This window comes from Gouania willdenowi, chromosome 10 (genome assembly GCF_900634775.1).
Source record: "Gouania willdenowi chromosome 10, fGouWil2.1, whole genome shotgun sequence".
NCBI classification, from domain to species: Eukaryota; Metazoa; Chordata; class Actinopteri; order Blenniiformes; family Gobiesocidae; genus Gouania; species Gouania willdenowi.
In genome coordinates, this window is record NC_041053.1 from 12,876,188 (window position 1) to 12,903,706 (window position 27,519).

At 38.3% G+C, this 27,519-nt stretch overlaps 1 protein-coding gene across 3 annotated transcripts; it reads right to left on the minus strand.

Annotated features, from left to right (window-relative positions):
* Positions 1-468: 468 nt before the first annotated feature.
* LOC114470505 (palmitoyltransferase ZDHHC5-like) lies at positions 469-26,806 on the minus strand. Of its 3 annotated transcripts, XR_003674883.1 has the most exons (13): positions 26,686-26,806; positions 21,161-22,420; positions 17,655-17,776; positions 15,335-15,492; positions 14,963-15,135; positions 14,755-14,857; positions 14,540-14,631; positions 11,227-11,359; positions 8,260-8,368; positions 7,014-7,120; positions 3,187-4,200; positions 2,824-2,937; positions 469-1,925 (listed from the first exon to the last, which is right to left on the minus strand). XR_003674883.1 is itself a non-coding variant. In XM_028458706.1 (12 exons), exons 2-12 carry the CDS (start codon positions 21,307-21,309, stop codon positions 1,820-1,822), a joined length of 2,157 nt encoding a protein of 718 aa, XP_028314507.1. In that variant the 5' UTR covers positions 21,310-22,420; positions 26,686-26,806; the 3' UTR covers positions 469-1,819. The 3 variants fall into 3 exon arrangements, 1 of the variants encoding a protein (XP_028314507.1); XR_003674882.1 differs by lacking the exon at positions 2,824-2,937; XM_028458706.1 differs by lacking the exon at positions 2,824-2,937 and having other exon boundaries at positions 3,296-4,200.
* Positions 26,807-27,519: the final 713 nt, after the last annotated feature.

Consider the following 27,519-nt stretch of genomic DNA (forward strand, 5'->3'; position numbering starts at 1 on the left):
TGTCTTTTACAGTTTGACCTTTATTTCTGAGAAGACATCTTTTTAAAAATTCTTTATAAGGCCATTTGGAAATGTTCATTTTTTCATTACAGATATTTGTGACACTCGTTCTGTTAATCATCGTAGCCCATATAGATGTATACATACGCACGGCAGCCACAACCTCTGGGCTGGCACTGAAGGAAAAGTAACGCTTGCTTTACCGCCTCCCCCCCACCCGTATGTCTGCGGTTTCTTGTAGGTGCTCACACACACGCGCACAAGTATTCGCACAAGAATGCACACCAGTGAAGCATTCAGCCACGACAAAACAAACAAAAACAAACCACATGCACGCCGGAGACAGAGCCCTGTAGGTTTAGAAAAGGTGCGACACTGTTTGTTTGGGTTGTCCAATGATACGCGTGTGCTTTGAGCATGTGGCCCAGACACTGCTATGGGCCTGAAGAGAAACACAAGTGGAATAAATAAACCTTCTAATGCCCAGTCCAAAAAAAGATTCCATTAGTTTCTACCAACTACAATCCTTTCCTAGCATGGCATTGGGCTTTAAAAAAGGACAAATTGTACCATTATTAACCAAAAAAAAGAGCAAACTGATTTTAGAAAATCTAACCTGCTTCCTAAAAAATAATGTACAAAATAAAGTTTAAAAAAAACAATTGAAAACATGATTAACAGAAGCCGTTCAACTCATTCTCTGATTGCAACCAGTCCCTTAAACATCTATCATCATAAAAATATTTTTACTTTCATTTCTCTCAGACTGGTTTGAAATCGTGGTCAGAATTACAATGTTGTGTTAAAATAAATAAGCCTTTCCCCACTTGCCCCTGATTGGCTCACTATTCCTTAAAAGGTAAAAGGTTGTTTGAATGATGGACAACACGAGAGAGAAAAAAGAAAAAAACAAATCCTAATACATACAATTATCTTAAAGCTACAAACTGATTTTGCATAACGTCTAACATTACAAGCGTACATTCCACAGAGAGGCTTGTGCTGCAGTCGAGACCGTTGAAATTACTTTGTGGCTTAAGTTTGAGGAAATCACGCTTTAAGTTAAGTGATTTACCACATCAGATGTCCAACCAAGCCGATCGTCGTTTTTTCTTTGGACAATGAGACTCCAGCATGGGCCATCAGGTGGCTGATGCAGCCATCATCTATAGACAGGCCACTCGTTTGAAATCATTCATGAATAATTACAGTACGCTTGCCATCGCATCAATATTTATCTGCAATACCTGACAATTTGACCCAATAATCTGGCATTTTTTCTTTATACATTTATATAAAACAACATCTATAAAAGAAGATTTATAAAACTAAATGATACTGTGTTTATATGCCAGACTCTTCTCAAGAAATAAGTGGTGCGGTCAGACGTCCCGACTCCGCAGAAGTCTTAATCCATCCTCCTCAAAGGTCATTGTTTGTCTCTCACACTGGGTAATACTCTGTGATAATGTACCAACGTATGAGCAAATCCTTGAATGAGGCCTTTTCTCCACACACGATGACGGCCAGCTCACACGATGCAGCCACACCAGTCTATGGCTCACAAAGGAACTGAACAGGGACTTGATTCAGGAGAAATAACTAAAAACAACCAGTCACAGCAGAAAGGCTGGCTGAGAATATCCAGTGGTTCAAGAGAGAGAGAGTTAATGAAGTACCAGACAGGCCCGACACCAGTCCGTTTGCAGCAGGAGATGTTTTCTTTATGTGGAGCCTGCAGCCACCAATAACATCCACGTCAGCTAAGACATTGATGGGAGTAGTGCAGTGACTTTCCTCCCCTCCTGGGATCTGTCAGTCAAACCGATATCTCATAGGTGGTCCCTCCAACGCCAGTCACCTTCTTCACTCCGCCGCCTGGTTTCGATGTGGAGTGATTGGCCAGGACAGGACGGGAGGCGGATCTGATTGGATGTCAGAGCAGGAAGCAGGAAGAGAGGGAAATGAGAGGCGGAGGTGAGCGTTTCTACTTCAGTGTAATCAAAGTACATTTTTTACAGCTTACATTAAGTTCCGGGAGTTTGAATGAAAACTTTGAATTCATGTGAATTTAATTTAGAACCAACTTTTTTTTTCTTTTGTTCCTTTTCATTTTTGTACAATCAAACTATTGATATATAGATCAAATTATAGACCTAAATATAAATGAGTGATGCACTTTAAATTCAGCGACCAAAAACACTTTTCTCACTGAAACACCTGAGCTGAAACAGGATGTTCCTCACAAAGCCGCTCTTCATCTAGAACTTAAATGCACTTTGTGATTCTATAAATGAACAGATTTAATTTGACACTCTTTCAGAAGCCCAGTCAGTTATAGTCCGGTGTACTATTTAATGTACACGTGAGTGGGTTAAGTTAAACATTTTATTTTGTAGTTTTATTTTTTTAATATTGTGCAATGTTGTAACATTTTTATATTTTTATTAATAAAGTTATTATTTGAAGCATTAATATTAATTTATGCAATAATTAGAAAAACGTTTTTTTTTTTTGGTTTTCAGCCTTATTTTCGGTTTTGGCCAAGAATCTTCATTTTGGTGCATCCTAATATAAACATATATCACCCAAAATGATACTCTACATGTATTGCAAATTGTACAGCAATGTTTTGCTATAGAATATATATATTTATAACTTATTTGAAATGTCTTGGCCAAAAAGCTCAAAAATGTACCACCATAAAAGTGAAATTGTTATTTTATTTGTAAAAGATACTAAGTGTGCAGTGGAGAAGTTCTTGCGAATCTAAGATGTTGCATTTTCCATTTGCTTGGACCTTTGCTCGTCACGTAGCATTACCATGGTTTAATATGGCTCATTGTTGCATCTCATGTTGAATATTGGAAGAAAAATACAGTATTTCTAGATGTAAAGATCTATTTAATAATTTGAAATTAAAGTTAAGAAGCCTTGCTGCTAAGATTGAGTTCAGGTTTGAGAAAAAGGCACAAAGTGTGAAAACACCCAAAGTGAACGAGGACAAATGTTTAAGAGATTGGTGAAAAAACAAGTAGAAAGCAACATGATTAGACATGTCGTCACAGAGTAAAGAGCACAGCTGCACACACATCTAGACCACGAAATCAAAGATATACAGCTATAATATGCATGAATTACTGTGGAAAACAATAACGACAGTGAAGGAAGTGAAGGACGACTCACACAGGTCAGGGAAGAAGACGAGGGTTGACACAAACCAGTGAGGAATGTGAGGATAAAAGGAGGAAGAAGAGTGGCAGGCTGCAGGGTGTGCAGACGGATCACTACTCACTGTGGAGCCTGATGCCCTCCTCCGACTCCTCCCCCCCCCAGCACAGGCCGAGGCTTGTGCTGGAAGCCCGTCTCCATGTTGTAAGACAGAGACTTGGCGAGGGAGACGCCTCGAGGTGGCGGGGAGATGGAGGGCGCTGGTGAACGTGGACCAGGAGAAGAGGACGAGGAGGAAAGATTACGAGGGGCTCGGGAGGAGAAGTCCTGGTTGTGGTGGAATGGGTGGTGGGTCTCAGGGGGCCTGGGGGAGGAGGCAGGAGGGCTGAGGGCACGCAGGTAGGCTTTATGGGGGGAGGAGAAAGTGGCAGAGCCCTGGAGCAGCTGTCCCTCCCTCTGTTGGGTGATCTGGGCTGACAGGAAGGGCGAGGTGTAACCCTGAATGGGGCTGCTGGGTAAAAAGCCCTCAGTGTGGCCTGCCAGGATGGGAGCTGGAAAGGAGGTGCGATGCCTCTGGGGTGAAAGCTCATGGGCGGCGGACTCAAACTCTGGGCTTTCAGACGGCGTCAACAGGCTGTCGTAGGACAGGCTGCCGTTTCGGGGCGTCTGATTGGCTAGGCTTTTGTAGCTGGTGTCTGTGGTGCCTTCTGATTGGAGCGTCGCCAATGGGTTGTGGGCAGTTTGTGCTGAGCGCAGACTGGAGGAGTGAGAGCCACCAGTGGACAGAACCAGAGATGAGGGGTAGGAGGTATAGGAGCGGCCGGTAAGGGAGTACCCTGACACCCCCCCAGCCGGGCCAGCAGGGACTCCGGGGCCCTCCCCTCTTTCACCTCCCCCTCTGCGCACCCCTAAATTTCCTCCTACTACCGTGGCCCCATCCAGGCTGCTCGGCTCAGAGCGGTAGCCGGGTTGGCGGCTGGAGTGGAGGATGGAAGGAGGCGGAGAGTCGAGGCTCTCCCCACGGATCATCTGAGGAGAGGAGAGGGAAGGAGGGCGAGGAAGAGGGTAAAGATGAGATGAAGATGAAGGCAGGGGTGAAGAGAGAGGGATGAAAATTAAAACACAACCTTACCACAAAAACACAAACCAGTGTGTGCACACACTCTTACAGAAAAGTGGTGAGGAGAAGTGGATGCTTGACCGGTGCTCTACTTAGTCATCACACTACTGGACTGGAAACACTGACTGGTTTGAAACACGGTCTCTATGAAGAGACGGAGGACATGGTGGCGCTGCTTGGAAAGTGAAGCCAAAGCATCCTCATCCCATCCAGTGGAAGGTTGGACCAGATCACATAGCTGAGAGGCTCTGGATCAAAGTGCATCTCCATGGGCCAGTTGTTCAAAACATTTAAAAATGATCCAGATTTGGAAATCCCATTTTTTGCTAAACAGGATCAGGTAATCTGTCTTAATCTCATGCCGGTTGTTCAAAACTAAAATGGATTGTTTCAGTTTGATCCAGATCCAAACTTTGCATAAACTGGATAATGAGTGCTCTAAATTAGACAGCAAAATTACAATATCGCCTATATGTATTTTTTATAGCTCATTTTGTATTAAAATACTCGTTTTAAGAGTCACTGCTTTCACTACTTCTCAGAACAGCATGAAAAACTCAGTTAGATGGATTTCTGACCCAGACCTTCCCCTAAACTAGCCACACTTCAGAACTCACTCACACATGCTGTCCCTTATAAGAAAAAAAAAGCCAAAAGTGGCTCATATTGTGCAGCCATTTGTTAATAAATGTGCCTGTGTGGCATTTTGCATTAGCAAATTTAAACCAAAAATGTCTTTCTGGTCATACTTTATTTGAATTGAAAATCTAGATATTTCTATCGTACTGTATGCTTTAACAATCAGTTAAAAAAAATATATCAATAAATGTATATATACTGCATGATAAATGTTTTTATTTGAGCAGTTAGAATTAAGGTTGAATCACATTTTGTTCCAGAAATCCACCTTGAATCCAACACACTGCTGGGATCAGAATAACCCAGGTTTTTGGGGGAATCAGAGATATCCATATTCTACTAAAAAGTTTAGAACACAAACTGAGGATTTGATCCAGATTAAAAACAGCATTAGATTATGGGATATAATCCCATTTTAGTATTGAACAACTGGTTTTCAATATTTGATCTAATCCATTCTCCAAAATCCGATCAGATTACCTTCTGAAGAACTGGGCCCACATGTCGGCCTTTTCATTAAAGAACTAAATCGAATCATAAATAGCCAGAACACACACGCACGCACGCACACGATATTTGGCTTCACTTCAAACACGAGAGGAAAGTGTACTCGAGTCGTCCATCTCTACATACAGACAGTAGTCTGAACAGGCAGTGTGTGTGTGTGTGTGTGTGTGTGTGCGCGCGTGTGTGTGCGTGTGTCAAAATGGAAATGGAGGTACACATATAAACAGTACATGGACTACATGTTGCAGTCAATGCAGTCTCAGGGGTAGGGAGAGATTTCAGTCAAACACAAACTGCCAAAGGGACACAAACACACAGAGAGACTTACTGATCAACCGATGGCCACTGAACGATCAATTTAATTCAAATAAAGGAAAAGAAGAGGGGAACGCGTTAACAACAATGATAGTAATAACAAGGGAGGGCACAGAAGCCACCAGTCAACCTGCAACACTAACGAGTTGATAGACCATTGTTTGTTGCCTTCATAGCTTCACAACATTGTCGCTTTTTTTAGCCAATTTATTTATTTATTTTAAGACAAGATGACAACTGTACCATATATCTCCTTCCTTATGTGTTAGCTAAAGTAGGTCAGTAAGGAGTTGATAATTATTACTAGGAAGTAGGTGTGGGGTCAATTACATTTAAAAATTACAATTACATCTTTAATTACAACTTAGTTATGATTACGATGACTGGTATTTTTTACAATTACTATTCATTCCACCGCAAAGTCAATTACGTTCTCAATTACTGAAGTTCAATTACAATTAATGACATTTTCTGAGCCTTTAATAAGTAACATTGTTCCACAGGTTTGCATTTAATTAAACTGTAAAAGACAGTTTTTATTCAATTTTAAAGCCAATTGCAATTACAAAGTCAATTTTTTTAACTCAATTACAATTTAAAGGTGCAGTCTCAACTCTTATAAAAGTGACTTTATCTTATTTACTAAAGCAGTCACTATGTAAGAACAGCTTTACATGAAACTAGTAGTATGTGTGAAAAAAAACCAACACATTGAGTCCTCCCTGCTGCTCCTGCTGCCTTTGGCAGATTGCCAGAATGCACCGCGACTGACAGCTGTTGCACACAGGCACAAGCCCTCTGGGCTGAAGCACTGCCTTTTTTACAGTGTATGGTCTGGAAGAGTACATGATTTACATTATGTTTGATTTGTAGATGTTACACTAGAACTCTGTGGTACATGTGTTGTTCATGTTGCTGCTGCTGAGGTGTGTGCACATTGAGAGAAAGAAGCGCTGCAGTAACAGAGCATGTTATATTACTGTGATGTTGCTGTCGGACTAACGTTAGCTTGTTAGCTCCGCTGAGGAAGGGACTTTGGAAAGTTTGGAGGCAGGGCAAGAGAGCAGCAGGGAGGGAGGGGGAGAGAGGGATCTGAGAGTTGCACCTTTAATTACGATTACAACAGCAACAGATTTTTAAAAAAATTACAATTATAATTAATATAATAATTAAATTAATAATTAATTACCAATTACACAATTACAATTATAGCTGACCCTAACCCTGCTCGGAGGTATTATATGATTAAAATGTGACTGACCTTGTTTGGGTGAGAGTGGCTGGAGTGGTTTCTTCCAGGGCTGCTGTACGGTGGTCGGTACTTGAACATCGACGGCGTTGGTGGAGCCTCAGTCAATAAGCTGCTCTCTGAGCAACAGAAAACAAAGAGAAAAGACTGTTTTTGGAGGATTCGGAAACAAAGTTGTTTTACAAGAGTATAAGTGACATAATTTGAACACAGTCCAACATAAACAGCAAGGCAGGCCAGTTATATAGGCACTATAGGCAAATGCTAAGGGCACTCATCAGTGAGTGAAAGGAAAAAAAAACATTGAAAAATCAAAGCGCTGATATTAGCATACTAAACTTGATAGTATTAGTTTTAATGACAATAAAAAAATATATATGTTTCATTTATTTTATTTCATATCTCTCATTTTACTCTTAATAAAACTGTATTCTATATGAAAACTTGTTTTATAAGTATTCTGTGGAAATCTATTTAATAAATAACTTATTGGCTATGTCTGCTACATCTTAAATTTGTGCATAGCGCACAGCTTTTATTCTATTTATAAATATATAATTATTTGTCCATTTCTAATCACATCATGCACATCCTATGACATGGTTTGCTTGGTTCAAATTCTTTTTTCTCTCCTTCAGATGCACTGAGGACATTTTTTTAATACTCCTCCAGCTGTTTCCTTACTCATCATCAGCACAGCCAAATGATGCAAGTCAATTTTTGTTTGGTTTGTTATTTTTATTTAGGTTAACCTTTTCTATTTATCTAGTAGTTTTTTGTGCAATTCTTTACTCTAACATTATTAATAATTTTTAATTGAACAAATGAACAATTGTTATTAAGATGGATATTTAAATGGGATTTTATTTACTCTTTTGTTCTTTTATGTGTGTATGTTAAACCCTTTTGAAATCAAAACTAAAAATATATGTTAAAAAGGTAATTTCAATCCCTTCAGGGATTAATAAATTAATTTAAATTAAAAAATTAAATTAAATTAAATTAAATTAAAAAATTAAATTAGCTCATGCTTTCTCCTTATGTAAAGCATCTATGTGGGTATGGTGAAGTGTTATAAATAATTCTCATAATAATAATAATATTATAACAATAATGGAAAAGTAAATTACTTGGTTTAAAAAAAAAAAAAAAAACGCCATATATTGGGGATCACAAAATAAAATCTGTCCTAGGGCGTCAAAGAGGCTATAGGGCACTGACAGACAGCATGTGTGGTCGCGGTGTGCGTGTGCCCTACCTTCAGTGTCAGCACGAGACAGACCAGGGTAACGAAGCTCTGGCTTTGGAGGTGGCGGAGGCTCGGTGTCAGCAGACTGACTTTCAATCTGATCCAAACTGCTCTTAGACTGGAAAAGCAGACAACAGCAACAATAGAGTGGAAAACTATCAACACTTTACTGTTTATTTGTTTTGTTTTTAAGGTGTACACAGAAGCTTCTCAGACCTCTAATATGTATCTGACCTGAAATAAAAACAGAAGCCCAAAAACTGTTCTACACTTAACAGATAAACATGGTAGGATACACTAACTATACACTACTCTGTGCATTCAGCGCACACAGGCTGAGGCCATTGCTAGTCTCGAGTCTAAGAAAATAAGTATGTAGATTGTTCAACACAAGAAACATAGTAACGCAGGGGTTTTCAACCTTGGGGTCACCTGGAAATGAAATGGGGTCGCCTGAAATGATAATAATAATAAAAAAAAATAATAATAATTGTACTTTATTATTTATAATTTACATATTGACACATCACAGAAATAGACAGTGCAGGAAGAGGCAGAAAGCTCAAAGAGCTTAAATAATTAACTACACACAATCTCAAACAACTGCATTCTATACTTGCACTTTCTCAAATATAAATAAAAATAAAATAAAATGTATGTAAAAAATATCTGTGCTAGTGCATATTGTCACTTTGTGCAGTAATCCTTACAAATCCTTATAAAAAAAAAAAACAATTTTAGAAAAAGTCTCTGGGATCGCCAGAAATTTGTGATATAAAATTAGGGTCACAACCAGAAAAAGGTTGGGAACTTCTGTATAGTGTATACTGATCATAAGTTTTAGTGAAAGTAAAATGCATTGATATTAATTCTAATTGCCTGTAATTGGTTAACAGGCATTACTTTACAGTCCACCACTGCCTGAGAGCAGCTGCAGCATCCCTGACCTAAGGTCCATTAAGCAATAACCAAAACGAAACACAACCGATATCTGTTCAGTTGAATGTTGTGTTTCTTGGAAACAGAGAAGAAAAATATGTATGTATGTATAGACTGTATGGTGTGATTTTACCCATGCGAGTAGCTCAGGTTTGATAACGCTCAGCAAAGTGATAGTGTTAGCAAAGGCTGTGACCTACATATACTGCACACTGCTCCTACTGTTCTCCAACCATCTGTCACAAGGAGAAGCCATTAAGCTCAGAGGAGAAACAGAAAGAAAAGAAAAAAAAGACACTGCAGCAGAAAACAAACCCAAACCTACGTCATAAACAAAACCAGTTATAAGTAAAAAAGTAGGGATGCAACAAAATTTAAATTCTTGACCGAAATCAAAAATGAAAAAACCAAGGCAGAAAACCTAAAGAAATCAATGTGCAAATGATTATTGCCATTGCATTTATGGGTATAAAATTAAAACATGGCAGTCATATAAATTAACATTAATGCTTCAATTAACGATGACATTCCAACAATACACAAAATAAAATGTTTAACTTGTCTCCACTCATACATTAAATAATATTGTACAAACCTATAACTGACTGAGCTGCTGAAAGAGAGTCAAATTAAATATGTTCTCATTAAAACAAAAAGTGCATTGAAGTACCAGAGCGTGTGCATCTCCAAGACACACAAGTCTCTGTGTGCTTTGATTACGCCGTGCATAATTTTCTAGCGCCCTTTAAAATCCACATTAATGGATTAATGAACAGAATAAGGATCAAACACAGTCACTGTGAGGCAAAGGACATTTTTTGTGAGGAAATGTTTCCAGGAACCGCTCATTAGATGCCTCCCATCCTGGCCGCTTCTAACAAAATCAAAACCACCCAAAACACCGTCTAAACTGCCAAAAAACTACGCAAATCATCACTGACTCCTAAATACAAAGCCTACCAGTGCCCGCTTAATCTGTGGGAAAAGTTGCGTGTTGTTGTGAACGAGACGATCAATACCAGGGACTGAAGAGTCTGAAACATCGTAGGCTAATGATAACTTCTGATACTGTAAGATATTCTGACCTCTAGTGGTGAAATAACTGATCCATCCCTGCATCCATTTATTTCTGTTTAATCATTACAGTTTGGAATGATGTCATCATGATCATTTAAATTAAGTTGATCAAAACTTAATCAATAACCTGATTAGATTCAGTAAACCATTGATCCCTAGAGGGGAATATGGTCATATTAATGCTGCTCTGTTACATTTTTATATGACATAAATAATAAAAAAAGAACAAACAATATAATCCATGTCATTACAGCTTATATCTACCTTTTAATTGTACCTTACTTTATTTTTGACATACATTTTTGTTTAATTATGGGTTTTTTTTATTTATTTTGTTTCCTCACAGGGGTTAAAAACTAACATTTTCTCAAAAAATGTATTAACTTTTTTTTTTAAAAAAAACGAAATTTCATCAAATTAATGTGGAAAACACGGAATTTGGAAAAAAAATAAAACAGATTTTCTTGGGCCCTAAATTTCTTGTGCGCACTGGTTTAATCCCATCCAAGTAATGATCTCTATAATGCAGCCAAGAACAGTTGTGACGTAGTCAGGAGGATCTCAGTGAAACGCTGAAACCAGATTCAGCTGTTCTCCAAGCTGCTGTGTGGTTCGTGTTAACGGAAGGCTACACTTCACTACAGAGTCTAAGTAACACAGAAACCTTAAAAACATACTTAAGTGCCCTGTCAACTCTGCTCAGAAGACACTTTAGTGATCAGATGTATTGAAATACAGACTCCATCATGAATCAACGAGCTAGTTGGCCCATTTCCAGACAAGCGCTCGCTGACCGCGCGGTTTGCTGGTGTCTTTACAACATCCTGTTTCGGTGTGCTATTTTCAATATGAAAAGTGTTTTGAAAATTTTCGGTGGCCGGAATTAAAAAGCCCCCAATTGTTGAGTAATTTTGAAAAGAATCATGAACCTGGACAAGTAGAAAGGACTTGTTCCCTTACCCTGCTGCTGTGCCGGTCATTCTGGATCCCATTATCCAGAACTTTGGCTTCGAGCTGGGCTTCAGTGAGGGACGGTATGAGGAATGGTGGCTGCACTTCAACTGGTTGATGAATGCGCCCTCTGCCCATGTATCTATATACAAAAAAACATTCAAACAGGTTCATCAAAATGTAACCACAGTTCTATGAATCCTGGATTCAAGCAGTGAATGATATGAATCAGCCTGTTAACCCTATCAGCATGGCTGCAGTGCCCCGCCCTCTGCAGCACAGAGTTTATGAACAGATGGAGCTGTCTGCAGAGACGTTTGTTATGTGACGAGTCATTGATCATATCGTTATGGATTAATACACATGGGCAGATTTACTAAAGGTTTGCACCTAGGGATGTGACGGCGCACGCACACGCACATAACAAATCTCTCTGACATGTCAACAAATGTTAACGTTTAGGGTTTATTCAGCTTCAGGTTTGTTTTTAATTCGGTTTTTAGTTTGTACTTATTAAATAGAGTTCTGGTATACGTGGGTTCGTTCAGACGTGGTGTTTGGTAGAGAGCATAAGGTATGTCTCTGCCTGTCGGAGATGTTTTTCTTTTAACCGTCAGCGTCAGTGTCTGACACTTCCTTGCTGTATTTCATTAAAAAAATAAAGGTAGTAGTGGTACAAGTTTACTTAATGTGAAAATACACCTGCACTTTTTTGATCTGGTTTTTTTTTTTTTTTTACTGTGGTCATTGTTAATGTTGCATTTTTGATACATTTTGCTGTGACTATTGTTAATGTTGCACAGTTTTGATAAGTCTTTTTTATTTACTGTATTTAATGTTTATCTTGCACAGTTTTTATACTTAGTTAATGTTAACTTTACAGTGTTTTGTTCAGGTTCTTATTAAGACTTTAGTATATAACAAATCTATTTAAATATGGTAAATGGAATGGACTTGATTTATATAGCGCTTTATAACCACACTGAAGCAGTCTCAAAGCACTTTACATATCAGCTCATTCACCCAATCACTCTCACATTCACACACCAGTGGGACAGGACTGCCATGCAAGGCGCTAGTCGACCACTGGGAGCAACTTAGGGTTCAGTGTCTTGCCCAAGGACACTTCGACACAAAGTCAGGGACTGGGATCGAATCCCCAACCTCTCGATCAGAAGACGACCCACTGCCACCTGAGCCACGGTCGCCCTAAATATACATTTTGGTGAAACTATTTCAATTTATCAGTGTTTTTTTTTTAACATTTTAATTCTAAAAATAACACAGTATACCAATAACGTGATAATTTTGGTCACTATAACCATGGTGTGAAATTTTCATACCGTTACATCCCTATTTGCGCCTATAAAAACGTGTGCAAACATTACTACCCCCGCTGTGCCCTCCCCCCCTCCCTCTCAGTTTTGACCCATGTCTTATGAATCAGCTGTAAAATACACTAAAAACTTTATCTATTATCTGATTTTTAATTTTTTTTAATCTCTTGGTTACCTTGTTCGGCTTCCTTAACCATCAAAATATTATATCTTCGGTGTGGGTGTATGAGCCCCGATACAACTTTTTAACTTTCGATATGATACCGATATTGTCGCCTTGGGTATTGGCCAATGCCGATATCAATACGATATCCACACAAATCATACATACTTGTATTACTTATTTTGTAGTGTGGAATGTTAGAAAAGGCACCCCTAATTGTTTACTACGTATGTGTAATTCATAGAACTGTAACATGGTTTCCGAGTTTGGCGTTTAAATAAATTATAATTGACAGTTTTTATAGAATTTCCATGTTAATTACAATTACTAAGTCAATTATCTGAACTCTATTAGAATTCAATTATGATTATAACAGCAACAGGTTAATGAAATTAAAATTACAATTATAATTATGTCATAATTCTAATTCATTATCAATTACAATTATAATTGACCCCAACCCTGGTTCAAACCAACATTGGGAAGTAAACGCAGAATCAGTGGCCGAGTGTTCCGTCTCAGTGGGTACCACACAGAACCAGATCAGAGACAGCCCAGACCTGAGAACCAGTATCAACACAGAGAATAGGATAGCAGAGTGGGAGAATGAGCTAAATTTAATTTGAAGCCATTGAACCGCTCTTGAAGTTCAACCAACCTTGTAAATCCTTCATCATGAAAACAGTGTTAGAAGACAAGCCCCCACAGCTCCTCACAACATTCGGCTCAAGCGTTCATACGAATAAAATAAAAGACAAAATATCACTGAACTGATTGATTAAAGTCAGTTCAGGGGTCCATCACCACCGATCCTGGACCGGTGACTAACCTTAGACCCAAAGTGGGGAATGCAAATTGTCATAGGGGGTACTTAAAATAAAGTTGTAGCAAGTTGTATTTCACAGTTTCAGGGTGATGAATAAAGATTTTTTCTTATGGAAAATGGCGATTAAATAAATTGTGTGATAATTCTAAATAAGATGTTTTATTGCGTCTTTACAGATTATTATTCTTTTTTATTACATATTACTCTTCAAACGAATGAGTAAAAATCAGAGACAAATCTTGAATGTCTGAAGGGGTACGGGACTATGAAAAGTTTGGGAACAACTGCCATAAACCGTTTTGTACCACACCATCCACCTGACGATCAGCTGCACTCTAACCAAACTATAAAAATGTTCATTTTTCTTGCCATGTAGGACAAGTTGGGCTAAGGATGTTCGGTATTTATCTTTACTCGCATATAGTGCGACTAAATTATTTTCGTCGTTCCCACATAGATTTTTATAGGAGCAGATGCAGGTTTCTTCTTCAATTTTTCAAATCCTTCCTGATGTGGGACCAAGACTGACCCTTATACTTTCTGTTCATGTTCTAATCAAGATCATTTCTATCATCATTTTGTGTGTTTTGGTGTCATTTTGTATATTTTGTCATTGGTTGTCTGTTCTTTTTATTATTTAGTATATTTTCCTCTGTGTTTTTGTTGTTGTTTTGTGAGTTGCTGGTAATACTCAATATAATTTAAATTTTTCACAAAAATGACACATAATAAAACCCCATCTCTCTCTCTCTCTCTCGCTATGTGAGACGATACAGAACGCTTGAAACACCACCTCTGCTGGTCGGGAGGGATGAAATAAACTTGTTTGAAAAAATACAAATTAGAAGGAGCACTACCAATTATTTTCATTAACTAATTTATAACTTAAAAACAGACTGATTGAACTGGAGGGAAGGGTGGGAATTGCAAAATGTATGACATGAAATAAATATAGAGATGAATGTTAAAAAGACAGGAGGAAATGGAAACCTTTACCTGGGAGCCTGAGAACTGCAGAGGACATGGGAAATATTCTGTGAGCAGCCATTGGTGAAAGGGTTAACGCCACCTCGAAACTTCCCCGTCACCTAAAATGAGACGGTAGTAAAAAGAAAGAGACCACAAAGCTTAGCAGCACATTTTCACCAGCATAATAACAACTGCTGAGCAGACGTTAAAGGAGTGACACGTGAAGCCCCTTCTACACCAACCTGCTCATTTGTGGTCCTTCCACGGGCTACCAGTACTATGTGAAACCCAGTCAGTCCAGCAACTGGGACAAAAAACAGACCAGCCACACACATAACAGCCATACTGAAAGGAGTGGGTCAAGGACATCAAACTAATGAGCAAACGTAGAAAGATGGGAAAAACAAGAAGTCTTTTTTTCTGCTTCTGACGCTCTTTAATGAAGGATACGTTACAGCAGAGTGTGGGGTGTCCAGCTCCTGCCGATGGTGCAGCACGTAAACTAAGCCAAAGCCAAACACATCCACGATGTGGGTGGTGAGAGAAAGCAAGAAGAGGAAGAAGTAGCGGTAATTCCGCCGACCAATACAGTTGTTCACCCACGGACAGTGGTGGTCAAAATCCTGAGAAAACAAAGAAACACACGACACACGAGGTGAGAAACAAACTCAACACTAACAAAAGTAACAATAAAATATTAAAGCAGTCAAAGTCAAATCTTTAGACAAAATGTGGAAACAAATAAGTGGATCATAACTGGTGAAATATTTCTATAAACCTGGAAGACTTTCACATGATTTGGCACAACCCGTGTGTTCATACCTCGACACAGTTGTCACAGACGGAGCAGTGTGAGCAGCGAGGCGGGCGGTAGAAGCGGCAGGTCGAGCACCACTTCATACGCACCTGGATGCCTTTAATCTCCACCGTCTTGTAGAGAGGAGCACGGAAATCATCCTCTTTATCCTCGTCTTCCTCCGCTGCAGAAAACAGTTACACAAAGATTAAACTCACTGACCTCATCATCATTTAAGTTCCTGCAGCTGTTTATAATTTCTGTCCTTTGTTATAGGATGGGGGAGTGTCAAACTCAATTTTGGTCAGGAGCGAAATACAGAATAGTTTGACCTTAAGTGAATTTTAGGTGAAGAAAAATAGCAATAACAACATTACTGTGCCCTAGATTTACTACCATGAATATACAATCCTTATTCAAAATCCCTTGATTCTGTGACCAGTGTTATGTGATATTTAAGGGAATTTTGTGGGATTGTTTGTGAGAAATTGTAGGATTTAAGAAAATTCTATAATGTTCTTTTGGCACTTTGTGATTAAAAATGAAGAAATATTATAAGCCCCTGCAAATATTGTTGCATCGAGATGGAGAACAGAAGGTCACACCCCGAGGTGAGCACGTCAGCTCCAGCAGCTCGTTTAATGAAACACTGATGGAGCTCAGACTTCTGTCCCCGCTGGTCAGACTGACGTCCAACTATCTTCATACTTTGTAAAACATAAACCAAGTGAAACAAAACGTCATCAACAGGGTTAATATTTACAACCAGTCAGGAAGGATCTGTGTGTGCATACACACGCTCACGTCCCAAATCACAACACACAGTGAAAAGCCCAGACAAGAGGCTACTCAACGGACTACAATGTAGTCAAATAATCTTCTTGAAATGCAATATCAATCCTACATTAAACCTGTTACCTTCTCCTTTAAACAATAAAGCCTTTTCAAATTCAAAGTGTGCTTTATCTATATTCACAGATAACAATGACATTTACAAGCGTTCCATAATTTCCAGACAGCCGAAAATAAATGCATAAAAGAAACATGCGCAAATATATGCGCATAAAAAAAAAGGACCAGATTAGATACTCTAAAGCAGTGTTTCCCAAACTTTTTTGTCCAATGTACCCCTTATCTTTTCTGTCTTAATGCGAGTACCCCTTTATTTTGTCAATTTGTCTCAGAAGGCTCGTCTGAAAGCTTCACTCATATTGTTCTGATGTTTTGACCAATTTTAGGTGTTGATCTTCAATTTTTTAATGTATTTTTAAGAGTTGTGCCACAATGTCTTATCGATAGAAAAGGAAAATGTCTGTGAGCAAGCAGAAATTTGTCTCATAATTTTAGAAAAATAAATTGACAAACGTTTCTGTGTACCCCCTGAGGTGTGTTGAAGTACCCCTAAGGGTACACGTACCCCTGGTTGGGAACCACTGCTCTAAAGCACTGATTCCCAGAAACTGGGTCGAACAAGAATTTATTTGGGTCGCCAAATAAATTTGCAATATTTGCCTGATTTAAAAATAATTAAAATGTATGGCATATTTTACTGCTGACAGAAAATAAAAACAATGATATAGCCTGTTAACTTTTTTTTATAAAGTATCTAACGTGTATATGTTTTCAATAACACATCCATGAAACACAATTGCTGGTTTAGCTATTCAAGATGAGATAAAATGATGCAAAAATGGTGATGAAAATTGTCAGAAATGTTAATTTATGCACAAAATCTATTCTCTCACAGTTTATATACAAAGCCTATTGTGAATTAGGTCGCGATGGAAAAAACGGGTCACCAGAAAAAAATTTTGGGAACCACTGCTCTAAAGAGCCGGATTTGGCCCCCAGACCTCAAGTTTGACACGTTGTAGTAAAGGGGTGTCCAACTTATACGGTTTGATCTCAATTGGGCCACAGATTTCATGCGGTAAAACGAGTAATTTCAACATTATTATGCCCTAGTAGGTATACATGAAATACCAAATGCGTAATAAGCTGACAACATCCAAGCAATAAGTGATAGATATCAGTCTCAACAGGGTGTTCACTTTAAATTTCCTAGATTTTGTGACCAACATCTATATAATTAAGGGAAATGTCATAATTTGAGAAAAATTTGTAAGAATTCTTAGTTTTGACTCCAATCATGTGATATAAGCTCCAGGATGACTAAATGGTTGAGTCTCATTTACACAATTTTTCATGTTTTTGCGGCTATTTTTACTTTCTCCTGCAGGCCAAATTAGGTCCCCGGGTCTTAAGTTTGACACACGTTGTAGTATATTCATGTGACCAAAAGCATGCAGTGATAACATACATTTAACATCAGTGATATCAGTTTACCTCTCGGGAAGACTCCAGGGTCCATAAAGGTGGCCATGCAGAAGTTGGCAAGGGTGAAGAGGAAGATCACAGCAATGTAGACGGGAACAACAGATGAGAGATACTCAGACAACCACGGACACCTGGAGACAATGTAGTCATTGTTATCAGTTACACAAGAATGCACAACTACTTACACTTCTGAAGTAGAAAAAAACAACAACATGCCACACATAAAAATGTGATCAATAGCTACTGATTAGCTTTGGAGCAAGTCCATGAACTGCCTATTCAATGACCACAGCAGAGGGACTGGTTATATGTTAGTAATTAATTACAGGTAATACAGACAGTTCTGCTGTATTTGCATGTTTTCACTGTAAGTTTTATTGTATATTTCCTGTAATTAGTATTATTTTAGGGTGACAATTCTGTCCAGGGACTGCAGATAAAATAATTGCATTTGGGCTAATTTTGGTATATTTCCAGTGTTGATATCAGAGTTGGGATCAATTATAATTGTAATAGCAAATCTGACAATAATTACAATTATGGCCTACTTACAATTTTAAAAATCTGTCGTAATTGTAATTAAATTGTAATAGAGTTTAGATGCATGACTTTGTAATTGCCATTAAAATTCTATAAAAATTGACAATTATAATTTAACGCTAAACTGGGGAACCATGTTCAGTTCTACACACGTTTCATATTAAGCTTTCCAACATTTTATTATTTAAAAAAAATTGAAATCCAGGGATATACCGACAAAAAAAGGCTCAGACGCCCACAACAAAAATATTAAAACCTATATTTTCATTAATTAGGAAGCCTAACAAGGTAACCAATAGATTATCATAAGAGATGCTAACAGAAAGCTAACACCAGAGGAAGGTTAACTTTATTTAGGCTTTACACAATGAGGATTTTTCAGGCCGATCACTGAGTTTTAAAGAAATTATCACAGATCCGATCATATGAAGTCAGGTTGTTTTTTAGGTACCGACCAAATTCCTTCGCTACAACCTGATACTGATTCACGAAGAATAAAAAAAGTACAATTTTTTGGGATCTAAATGCAGCCTTGTGACTGTGAAGGAGTGGAAGAGTTAAAGAATTTCCATGCAGGACATGAATATAACATTTGTGTGTGGGTTCGTGGCCCTTTAACTGAAAATGAATGCCCTAGTTGCTCAACAATGTGCAGAGTGGCGATAGACCGATGCATCAGCTGGCCGATATTGTTGGCCAATGTTTGCGTTTTTTTACGTGCATCGGCGATACAGGCTGCTGCATTCGCCAATTTGCATTATTTACAGAGAGCAGAAATATTTTTTTACTTGTTCTACCTCACCTTTGTTAATTAAAAAAAAAAAAATCCTTTTTTTAAAATTGAGACTCGTACCATTTATCATCAACATTGTAATTTTTATGATGTAAATTGAGGGAGCAAAAGTAGTATCGGCTCAAGAAAAGTGGCAGTCCGTATCGGCTAAGGCTGACGGAAAAAAAATCAGTATCGGCCCTAAAAAATCCATATCGGTCTGTCCCTAATGTAGAGTGAAGGAGCGTGTGTGACCGGAGCAGATCGATTATAAGCTGTATGTCGTTTTTAGAGATTGGCAAAATAAACGTTGCAGCTGTTAAAATAAACCAGAGTCCCATGTCATACTCAATGACTGCTGTGAAACAACTACAGAGAGTTGGAGATGAAGACTACACTGGAACTATGTGGAGCCTCCATCAGCATTAGCATTAGAAGCAAACACATTTACTGACTGCGGCATCTCAAAACCTGCTGTTGCTTATAGTCTGTATTCACAGGTACACAGCAGAGGTGGGGCGCATACACACGGACTCTGTAACGGACAGAAGTGTCCGCTATGAAAGCAAAAGTAAATGGGAGGCATCGCTCTGCTTTAGTACTCTCACTTTTAACATGCTCGGCCTGAATACACAAAACAAACGCGTGCGCACACATACAAACACACACACACACACTAACAGCCGCTGTTCCCGCTTTCAGAGCCAGTAGACTGGGGAAGAAGTCCGGTGCTCAGCTGCTCCGCTCCAACCGATCAACATTTTAGCCGTTCACTCACAGCTTTTCACCTTTGTGCACAAATGTGTGTGAAATAAAGCCGTGTCACGTAAAGCAAACAACTCATCGGTGTAAATGAGACGCTACAACAATGCAGTGGGAGCATCTAGGGAAAGTTTAATCACGACAATGACGCCATTGATCGGATCGGCAAATTAAGACATTACCGCCGATCACATTAATTGCACAAAATGCAAAATATCGGCCGATCCGATATAGCCGATCAGATCGGTGTAAAGTTTACTTTTATTAAAGGTGTCCCGATCCGATATTCATATCGGTCCGATATTAGCCAGAAAATGAATGTCGGATTTTATCGGACTGCATCTAAAATCACCGATATAAGCTCTCCGATAAAATATTCCGCTCCAGCACTTCTATCCATAGGTGACTGTGGTTCACACTCCAACAAAGTAGTATACTGTTGCTGACTATTGTTCTCTGTTTGAGTAACATCACTTGATCAAGCCTTTTCTAACATTCCACACTACAAAATAAGTAATAAAATATGTATGATTCCTGCGGACATCCTATCGGATCAATATCGGTATCGGTCGAAAGGCAAGGCTGTAATATCGGCATCATATCGGAAGTGAAAAAGTTGTATCGGGACATCCCTATTATTTATTTCAGGCTCAGTAATTCTATTTAACTGTAATTGAACTTTAGTTATTGAGAACGTAATTGTAATTGACTTTCAGGATATATATATTTTTTAATTTACATGTAATTGAAAAAATGCTGGTCACTAATCATAATTGAACATGGATAACTGAAAAATTTCATTAACCCCAACCCTGATTGATGTTAATATCAATTCCAAAGCTCTTTATTGAGGTAAGGAGCTTGCAAACTATCAAGTAAAATTTATTTTAGCAATATGTTTTTTGTGTGTAATTAATCAAAATTTATAAGGATATGACAAAATGAATTTATTAACAGCAGCAATGGCTGGAAATCAGGATGCTGAAACCTGATTATTTGTTACTATAATGTAGGAAAAGGGGTGGGGCTAATACGTTTATTTTCCATCGACTCCCTTTTGAACACAAAAAGTATGTGTATGCAGTATTATATGTAATTATTGGGGGGTTTTTTAGGGGGGGTTCTGGAGGTAAAGCCATGTGCATCAAATATTTTGCTTATTGTAATAATGTTTTTTGTATTATTGCACTTGTTGGAAATAAAACAGTATGTCATATCATGATGTGCACTGTCTTTGTTAAATAAACCCATAACTTAAATAAATGAAAGTAAATGCTGTTTGCCTGAATATAGTTCCAACAAATATTTGGGTTGAATAGTTGAGTGTTTGCATATGTCTTCAGTTTACACCAGGTATGTACACACAGCACGTTGACAGAGCTATACGTGCACAGGGGTAAACAAACCATGTACGCGTACGACAGGTTTGTGAAACACTCACGTGAAGCAGAAGAAGAGGGACGTGGATCCCACGAGGAAGGTGGTGGCTGCAGACACCGGGACGTATCGACTGGGTCGGAACGGACGGGGAGGAGCAGAGGCCGGACCCCCTACTCCTCCCCCGACCCCCCCACCACTAAAGCCCGGCATCACAGACAGAGGGGCGAGGCGGGCAGACAGAGGCAGGGAGCTACGGTCTTGGAAAATGGAGGTTTTATGGGTCAAAATTGTGACTGTGATGCCTTTGGAGAGGAGGAGCCATGATTGGATGAGCAAAAGCAACTCTATGCAAAGCAGCAACTGAAAGGAAACATGTGGGATGCTCTGTGTTCAGATATCTATGCCTTCCCAGCGCTACTGCTGCAATATCTCCTACAATAGAGTGATGCCTTCTGCTAGCAATATTATATATATCTTGATGAAAGCTTGTATATTTAAAACAATACAAGAACAATATGGTACAAAAATATGTTGGTATTTTTATGGCTTAAATTTATCTTTTTTTGGTGCAACAATCTTCAAAGAACTCCACACTTAATTCTAGGTGCTGTGCTTTAGCGCTAACGATCCCTCACAGGACGATTTGCTGATTGGAAAATGATTGAAAAATTAAAATAAATCGTCCACAGCCAACAGACAGAGAGCTGTAGCCCGCGGCAGGGTAACAAGGTAACACAGTAACAGGGTAAGGGCTGAGTGCAGCAGCTGCTAATGACTTCTGAGATTGTCCCGAGTGGGATTATTTAGGCACTGGGTTTGAGGAAGAGACGGAGGATGGCAGCAATAGGAACAGTTCCAGGATTAAAAAAAAAAAAAAACAAGGAAACAAACAGATTCACTTTAAAGCTGTGGGAAGCTGCACAAAATCAAAAAAAAAAAACCCCAGCTGCGCTTGATTCTAATAAAAGAACTCCCAGCCTTTCCCTTGAAAAAAGCTAAATATCTCAAAGAGCAGCACAGTCTATGTTTACAAATCTGTATCTTTAGTCTCTGCGTCAAAATGTTGAAGATGATAATCCACTCATTGGATAAAAAAGTCCTGCAGATGGTTGCACGATATCACCACATTTGTCCTGATCCACCTGCAGTCGACACCAGAAGCTCTAGGACAGTCCACCTCCTCTTCCATGATGTCGCATCTTCTAACAAACACCATGTACAGTAACAGCACCACTGTTACGTAATCACATCCATTATGGTCCACTTTTAAGTCTTTCGGCTCTTCTTTAATCGCCTCGTTCTTTGAATAAACTCTCCACGCCTGCAGAAAAGACACACACCCAAACACACATTAATAAATAAATAACTCATTACAATAAGTCCCTATACATACTACATTAGGCTATAGAAGGATCATAAGAAAAGCAATGCCATCATGAAGTAGAAGATTATCTCAACATAAATGGATAATTTCAAAATGATTGACAATAGTGCATGTATACAAGCAGATAATCTTATTGTAGTGCTGAAATTATTTAACTCACTAATAAAAAAACCTCTTCATTTGATCAATGATTACTGTTGTGTCGTCTTTGAATCTAATGTGATTGACGTGAGTTAATAATGCCGGCGTACATTGTAACTTTGTAAGTAATGGACACATTTCAATAGAAAAAGGTGACAATCAGTTTAACAGAACTGAGAATCCTACTGTTGATCACACGTGTAATATTAATAGTATAAATTTAGTCTATATAAATTATACATGTAAAATTGTACATTTTAAAACATTTGAAAAATAAATATCTATGTTAATGATTTACCATTATATGAAATATCATGCGGTGAAGTCCTTATCTGTCAATGAGCCAAATACAACAACTGTTTAAGTGAACTTCATCATCAGAATGGATCGAGTCTGTCTGACCCTTCCCACCTATTGTTGCATATGTTGAAACGTTGATACTTTAACTTCTTTTCACCATATCTCATGTTTGTTTTTGCCAATTTAACCACATTCACGATTTGTCATGCCCATTATTTGCCAGTTTAAACTAATTAAAATGTAACTTTTAAGCCAATATTGACACTTTTTTAAAACCACTTTTTCTGTCCATTTTTGTACTTTTTAAAATCCCATTTCACCATTTTTTTTCACTTTCATTCCATTTTATTTCTGATTAAAACAATAATTTACATCTTTAAGGTGACTATATACTATAACTCAAATAATAATTAACGGTTAACGGTGGATATTATTCAGATAAATAAATAAATGTTATTAGAGAGTCATAGAACGATGGACCATAATTTTGGTGACTTTATGTATAGGCTCCAAAAATATCTGCCCTTTAATCCCCCTTATAGATATAGATGGCCCTGTCGCCACATGACTGTTCTTCAATGTTCAAGTCTGTGTTCAACCACCTTTAGGTACAGTGGGGTTCCCCAGTCTCTGGAAACTTTATATTGGGGGTCTTGGGCTAAAAAAGGTTGAGAACCACTGTTATAGATAGTGTTGTGAGGTGGAACACCCCAGACTTGTGAAGCTGCTAAGGCTTTGTAGTTGACAAGCAGCTTGAGTCCCTGAAAGCTGTAGCAGAGGAAAAAAAAAACCTCAACCAAACACTGGCCATTAGAGATAAGGTCAACTTCCCTCTGCACCCTGTAGTCACCGCCCAGATTTGCTCCTTCAGCCACAGACAGCTGTCACGCAGATGATTGCTTCCACCCACAGCCCTCAGACTATACAAGATTACATCAGGGGACACAGATAAAAAGAACAACAATGAAAACTGATATCGCACACACTCGCTTTGCCTACATGTTTACCAGTACTCCAATACCACTCAAATCCTGTAATAAGCAAGAATTTAAAGGTTTGTGTTTTGACTTTTGCTGCTGCTATTTGGGATCTTAAACAATTATCTAATGGGTTTATGAACATTTGAAGGCAATGAAAGGGAAGAAACGTTACCAGTCAGATAGAGATAATGCACTATGTAGGAGGAATCAATTTATCGCTAGATTTGAGTAATTAGTGCTAAATCAGATGAGAGATCTGGATTGCATTGCCTTTACCACAGTGACCTGCTGATGAATTACAATCAATGTGTTTATCATTAGAGCACTCAAAGAAAAGCTTTGTCAAATTTAATCAAAGTTACTTGATTTTTGGCACTTTAATAAACTTATTAGACTGTAGGCCATTTTTTGGGTGTCAATCTAATATTAATATCAGTCAGATATCAAATAAAAAAACAGTATTGAATTCTATGCAAGGGAACTGTGGCAAGATTTATTACCAAAAATAAACAAGAGGATGAAAGTATCTCATGACTTTTATTTCAGTCAGGGCTAGGCGATAATAATAATACATTCATTTTATATAGCGCTTATTTGGACACTCAAAGTCGCTTTACAAAACTCATATTTTTTGTCAAAGGGTTAAATTTGCTGAGGCAAAATGCCACACATGCACATTTAGTAACATACAGTTTCACAAAATGTGCCGCTTTTTGTTTTTTCTCCTATAAGAGACAGCATGTGTGAGTGAGTTTTTTAGTGTGGATGTTTAGGGGAAGGTCTGGGTCAGCAATCCATCTAACTGTGCTGTTAATGTTGTTCTGAAAAATAGTGAAAGCAGCGACTCTTAAAATGATTATTACAAAATAAGCTGTAATATATATATATATATATATATATATATATATATATATATATATATATATATATATATATATATATATTGTAATTTTCTATATCTGCAAAATAGAAAACACAATATATGTTGAATCTCGACATAACCCCCAGTCCTACTTTGAGTTAGGGTTGCACAATTAATCAAATTTTAATCAGGATCACAATTTTGGTTGCCATGATTAAAGTAACCTGATTGTCGGCAATATTTACAGTTAAAATGTGCGCTCGGCTGCATATCATATCAGACACTGTCTCAACCATTAGTCAGCGGAAGCTTTGAGTAATTTGGTGGATTGATGAGAGCTGCAATTGATTCCAATCAGTTGCATTTCATGAAAGCACTCTGAAATAGTTTATTCAGTTAACCCTTGGTACTATTTAATTGTTGGTTCATTTTGCACTGGAAACTGTTCATATATTGTTTTTTCATAGTGTCTATTGATACGTGCCAGGATGGCCGAGTGGTCTAAGTCGCCTGACTCAAGGATTCTTCCTTCCGCTGTCGTGGGTTTGAATCCCACCTTTGTCGTATATATTTTTTTTTATTTTAACATATTTAACACGGCAAATTCCACCTTTAAAAATACATATATAAAAAAATAAATAAACATTTTAGGGTATTTCCTGGGTTAGGGCTAAAATAAAAAGGTTAGCGTGGTAGCTAAAAATAAATATGAGCTAAAAAAAAAATTAAAAAAAAGAAGACTGATGGAACTTTAAATCACGTGGTGCACCCATCACGTCATCTAAACTGGCCAAAGATGGGCGCTCCGTATGAATAGACTGACAATCTATTCATACGTTTCCATATGACTAGCCACAGCCTTGCTTTTTTTTTTATTTATTTAAGTAGTCCAAAAGAAATACAGATTTTTTCCCAAACATGATTAATAATTGTGATTATAATCGTGATTACAATATAGATTAAAAAAATTATTATAATAATCGTGACTATCATTTTGGCCATAATCGTGCAGCCCTACTTTGTGTACTATCTAACTGAGATACTTTCTTTCTTTTTTTACTTGAATATGTTGTGTATGACTTACTTGTACTTAAACTTGAGTACAGTTTTAATCGAGTTGCAGTACTCCTACTCGAGTAGGATATATTAGTTGTCTTTACTACTGTGCTTTGTTCTTAATTCCTATGGAGAGTTGACTTATTTACAGGTGTAAACATGTCCCTGAAAACGGATCTGGAGTAAGAGTGAAACCTGATCGTTTGGACACACCCCTCTTTGCAACAGCCGTCGTACAAACAAATAACGAGGTGCAGCCTAGAAAGTGTCCCAGTGTCTGTTGTTAATCATCGGCCCACAAATCCCCTCCGTCTCTACGGGATGTTAATCCTCCAATCTCCGTGTGGAGCCTGTCATGTCCTCGCAGGCAGCGTGGCTTTAAGTGGCTGTAGGCGACGGGATGACCCATTTTATACTCCAAACACAACACCGACTGTTGCCTCTTGGTTTGATTCTGGTTAAAACTCATCAATGGACAGACTTTATTTTTATGGATAGTAAACCGAGCCCAGCGGTCCGAGGCAGGCCGGGGCTCACCTTCACTCCCATAATCTTTCCCCGCTCCGAGTACATCGTTAAATAGAACACACAGCAGGGCTCCAAAGCAACACAGGCAGGACTGTGGGCTCGAAGTGAGTGATAAAATGTGACTTTGATAGGAAGAGTACAACTCAGTGGCCCGCTGAGCCTCTGCCCACAAAGTTTTTTTTTTTTTTTTTTTGCGACACTGCTCAGTCCTTTACCACAGCAGCTACAGTAGTTAGCTAACGCTGGTTACCTGGGACTAGGCTAGCTGCCTCTGACAGGCCGAGACTCTTTTCTATAAACATTCACCATTATGAAGAGAGAGAGGAAACACGTACCGCGTTACACACGCTAAGTGGGGCGGCTGTCTGTGGCTCGTCTGTCCTCCTTGAGTTAGCCGCTAGCTGCTGCTCCTGCTGCTTCTGCTTCCTAGGCCGACGTCGGAATCCCGGAACTATGCCGCCGTCCCTCAGGTGGGATCAGCAGCCAATCAGAGGAGACTGGGCGTGGTTATCCAAATAGTACAATAGATCCAGAAAAGTTACAGCAAGTGCCAAACTAAATGTATTAAAGGCTCTGTATTAATCTTAATTCGTTCTCAAGAAGAAGAAAACTAATATTATAGCACAATGACATGTGAATGATGACTTTAGCCTCGGTTTTAAAGCAAATTGGTAATAGCGCATGATGAAAATGCTCACATTTATTGAGCCATATTTATGCAAAATAAATTATGAATGAGATAATATTTATAATAAGAACATGTTTGCATTAAATCTCGTAGTTCAGGGGTTCTCAACCTTTTCAGCCCGCGACCCCCAAAATAATTGGTCCCAGATACACAGACATGAATATTGAAGAACAGTCATGTGGACACAGGGCCATAAAGGGGGTGATTTTTGGGGTTCATCCATAAGGTCACCAAAATGATGGTCCATTGTTCTATGAATCTGTGATAACCCGATTTATTTATTCATCTCAATAATATCCACTGTTATCCAGGATGTTCATTATTATTTAATATATAGTCATGTTAAAGATGTTGTTTTAATCAGAAAATTATTTAAAAGTGACCAAAAATGGTGGAAAAGGTGGTGGAATGAGATTTTAAAAATCACGAGTTGGTTAAAAGTTGCAAATTAGAGTGGCCAAAAACAGACAGATAAAGTGGT

Bases quoted from the DNA above. Each gene is read 5' to 3' on its own strand.
- LOC114470505 (XM_028458706.1), bottom strand. From the start codon at position 21,309: ATGCCGGGCTTTAGTGGTGGGGGGGTCGGGGGAGGAGTAGGGGGTCCG. The intron at 15,136-15,334 runs GTATGAACACAC...TTGTTTTCTCAG, and splicing joins TCTGTGACAACTGTGTCGAG to GATTTTGACCACCACTGTCC. The intron at 4,201-7,013 runs GTCAGTCACATT...TCCTCTCCTCAG, and splicing joins GCCACTCTCACCCAAACAAG to ATGATCCGTGGGGAGAGCCT.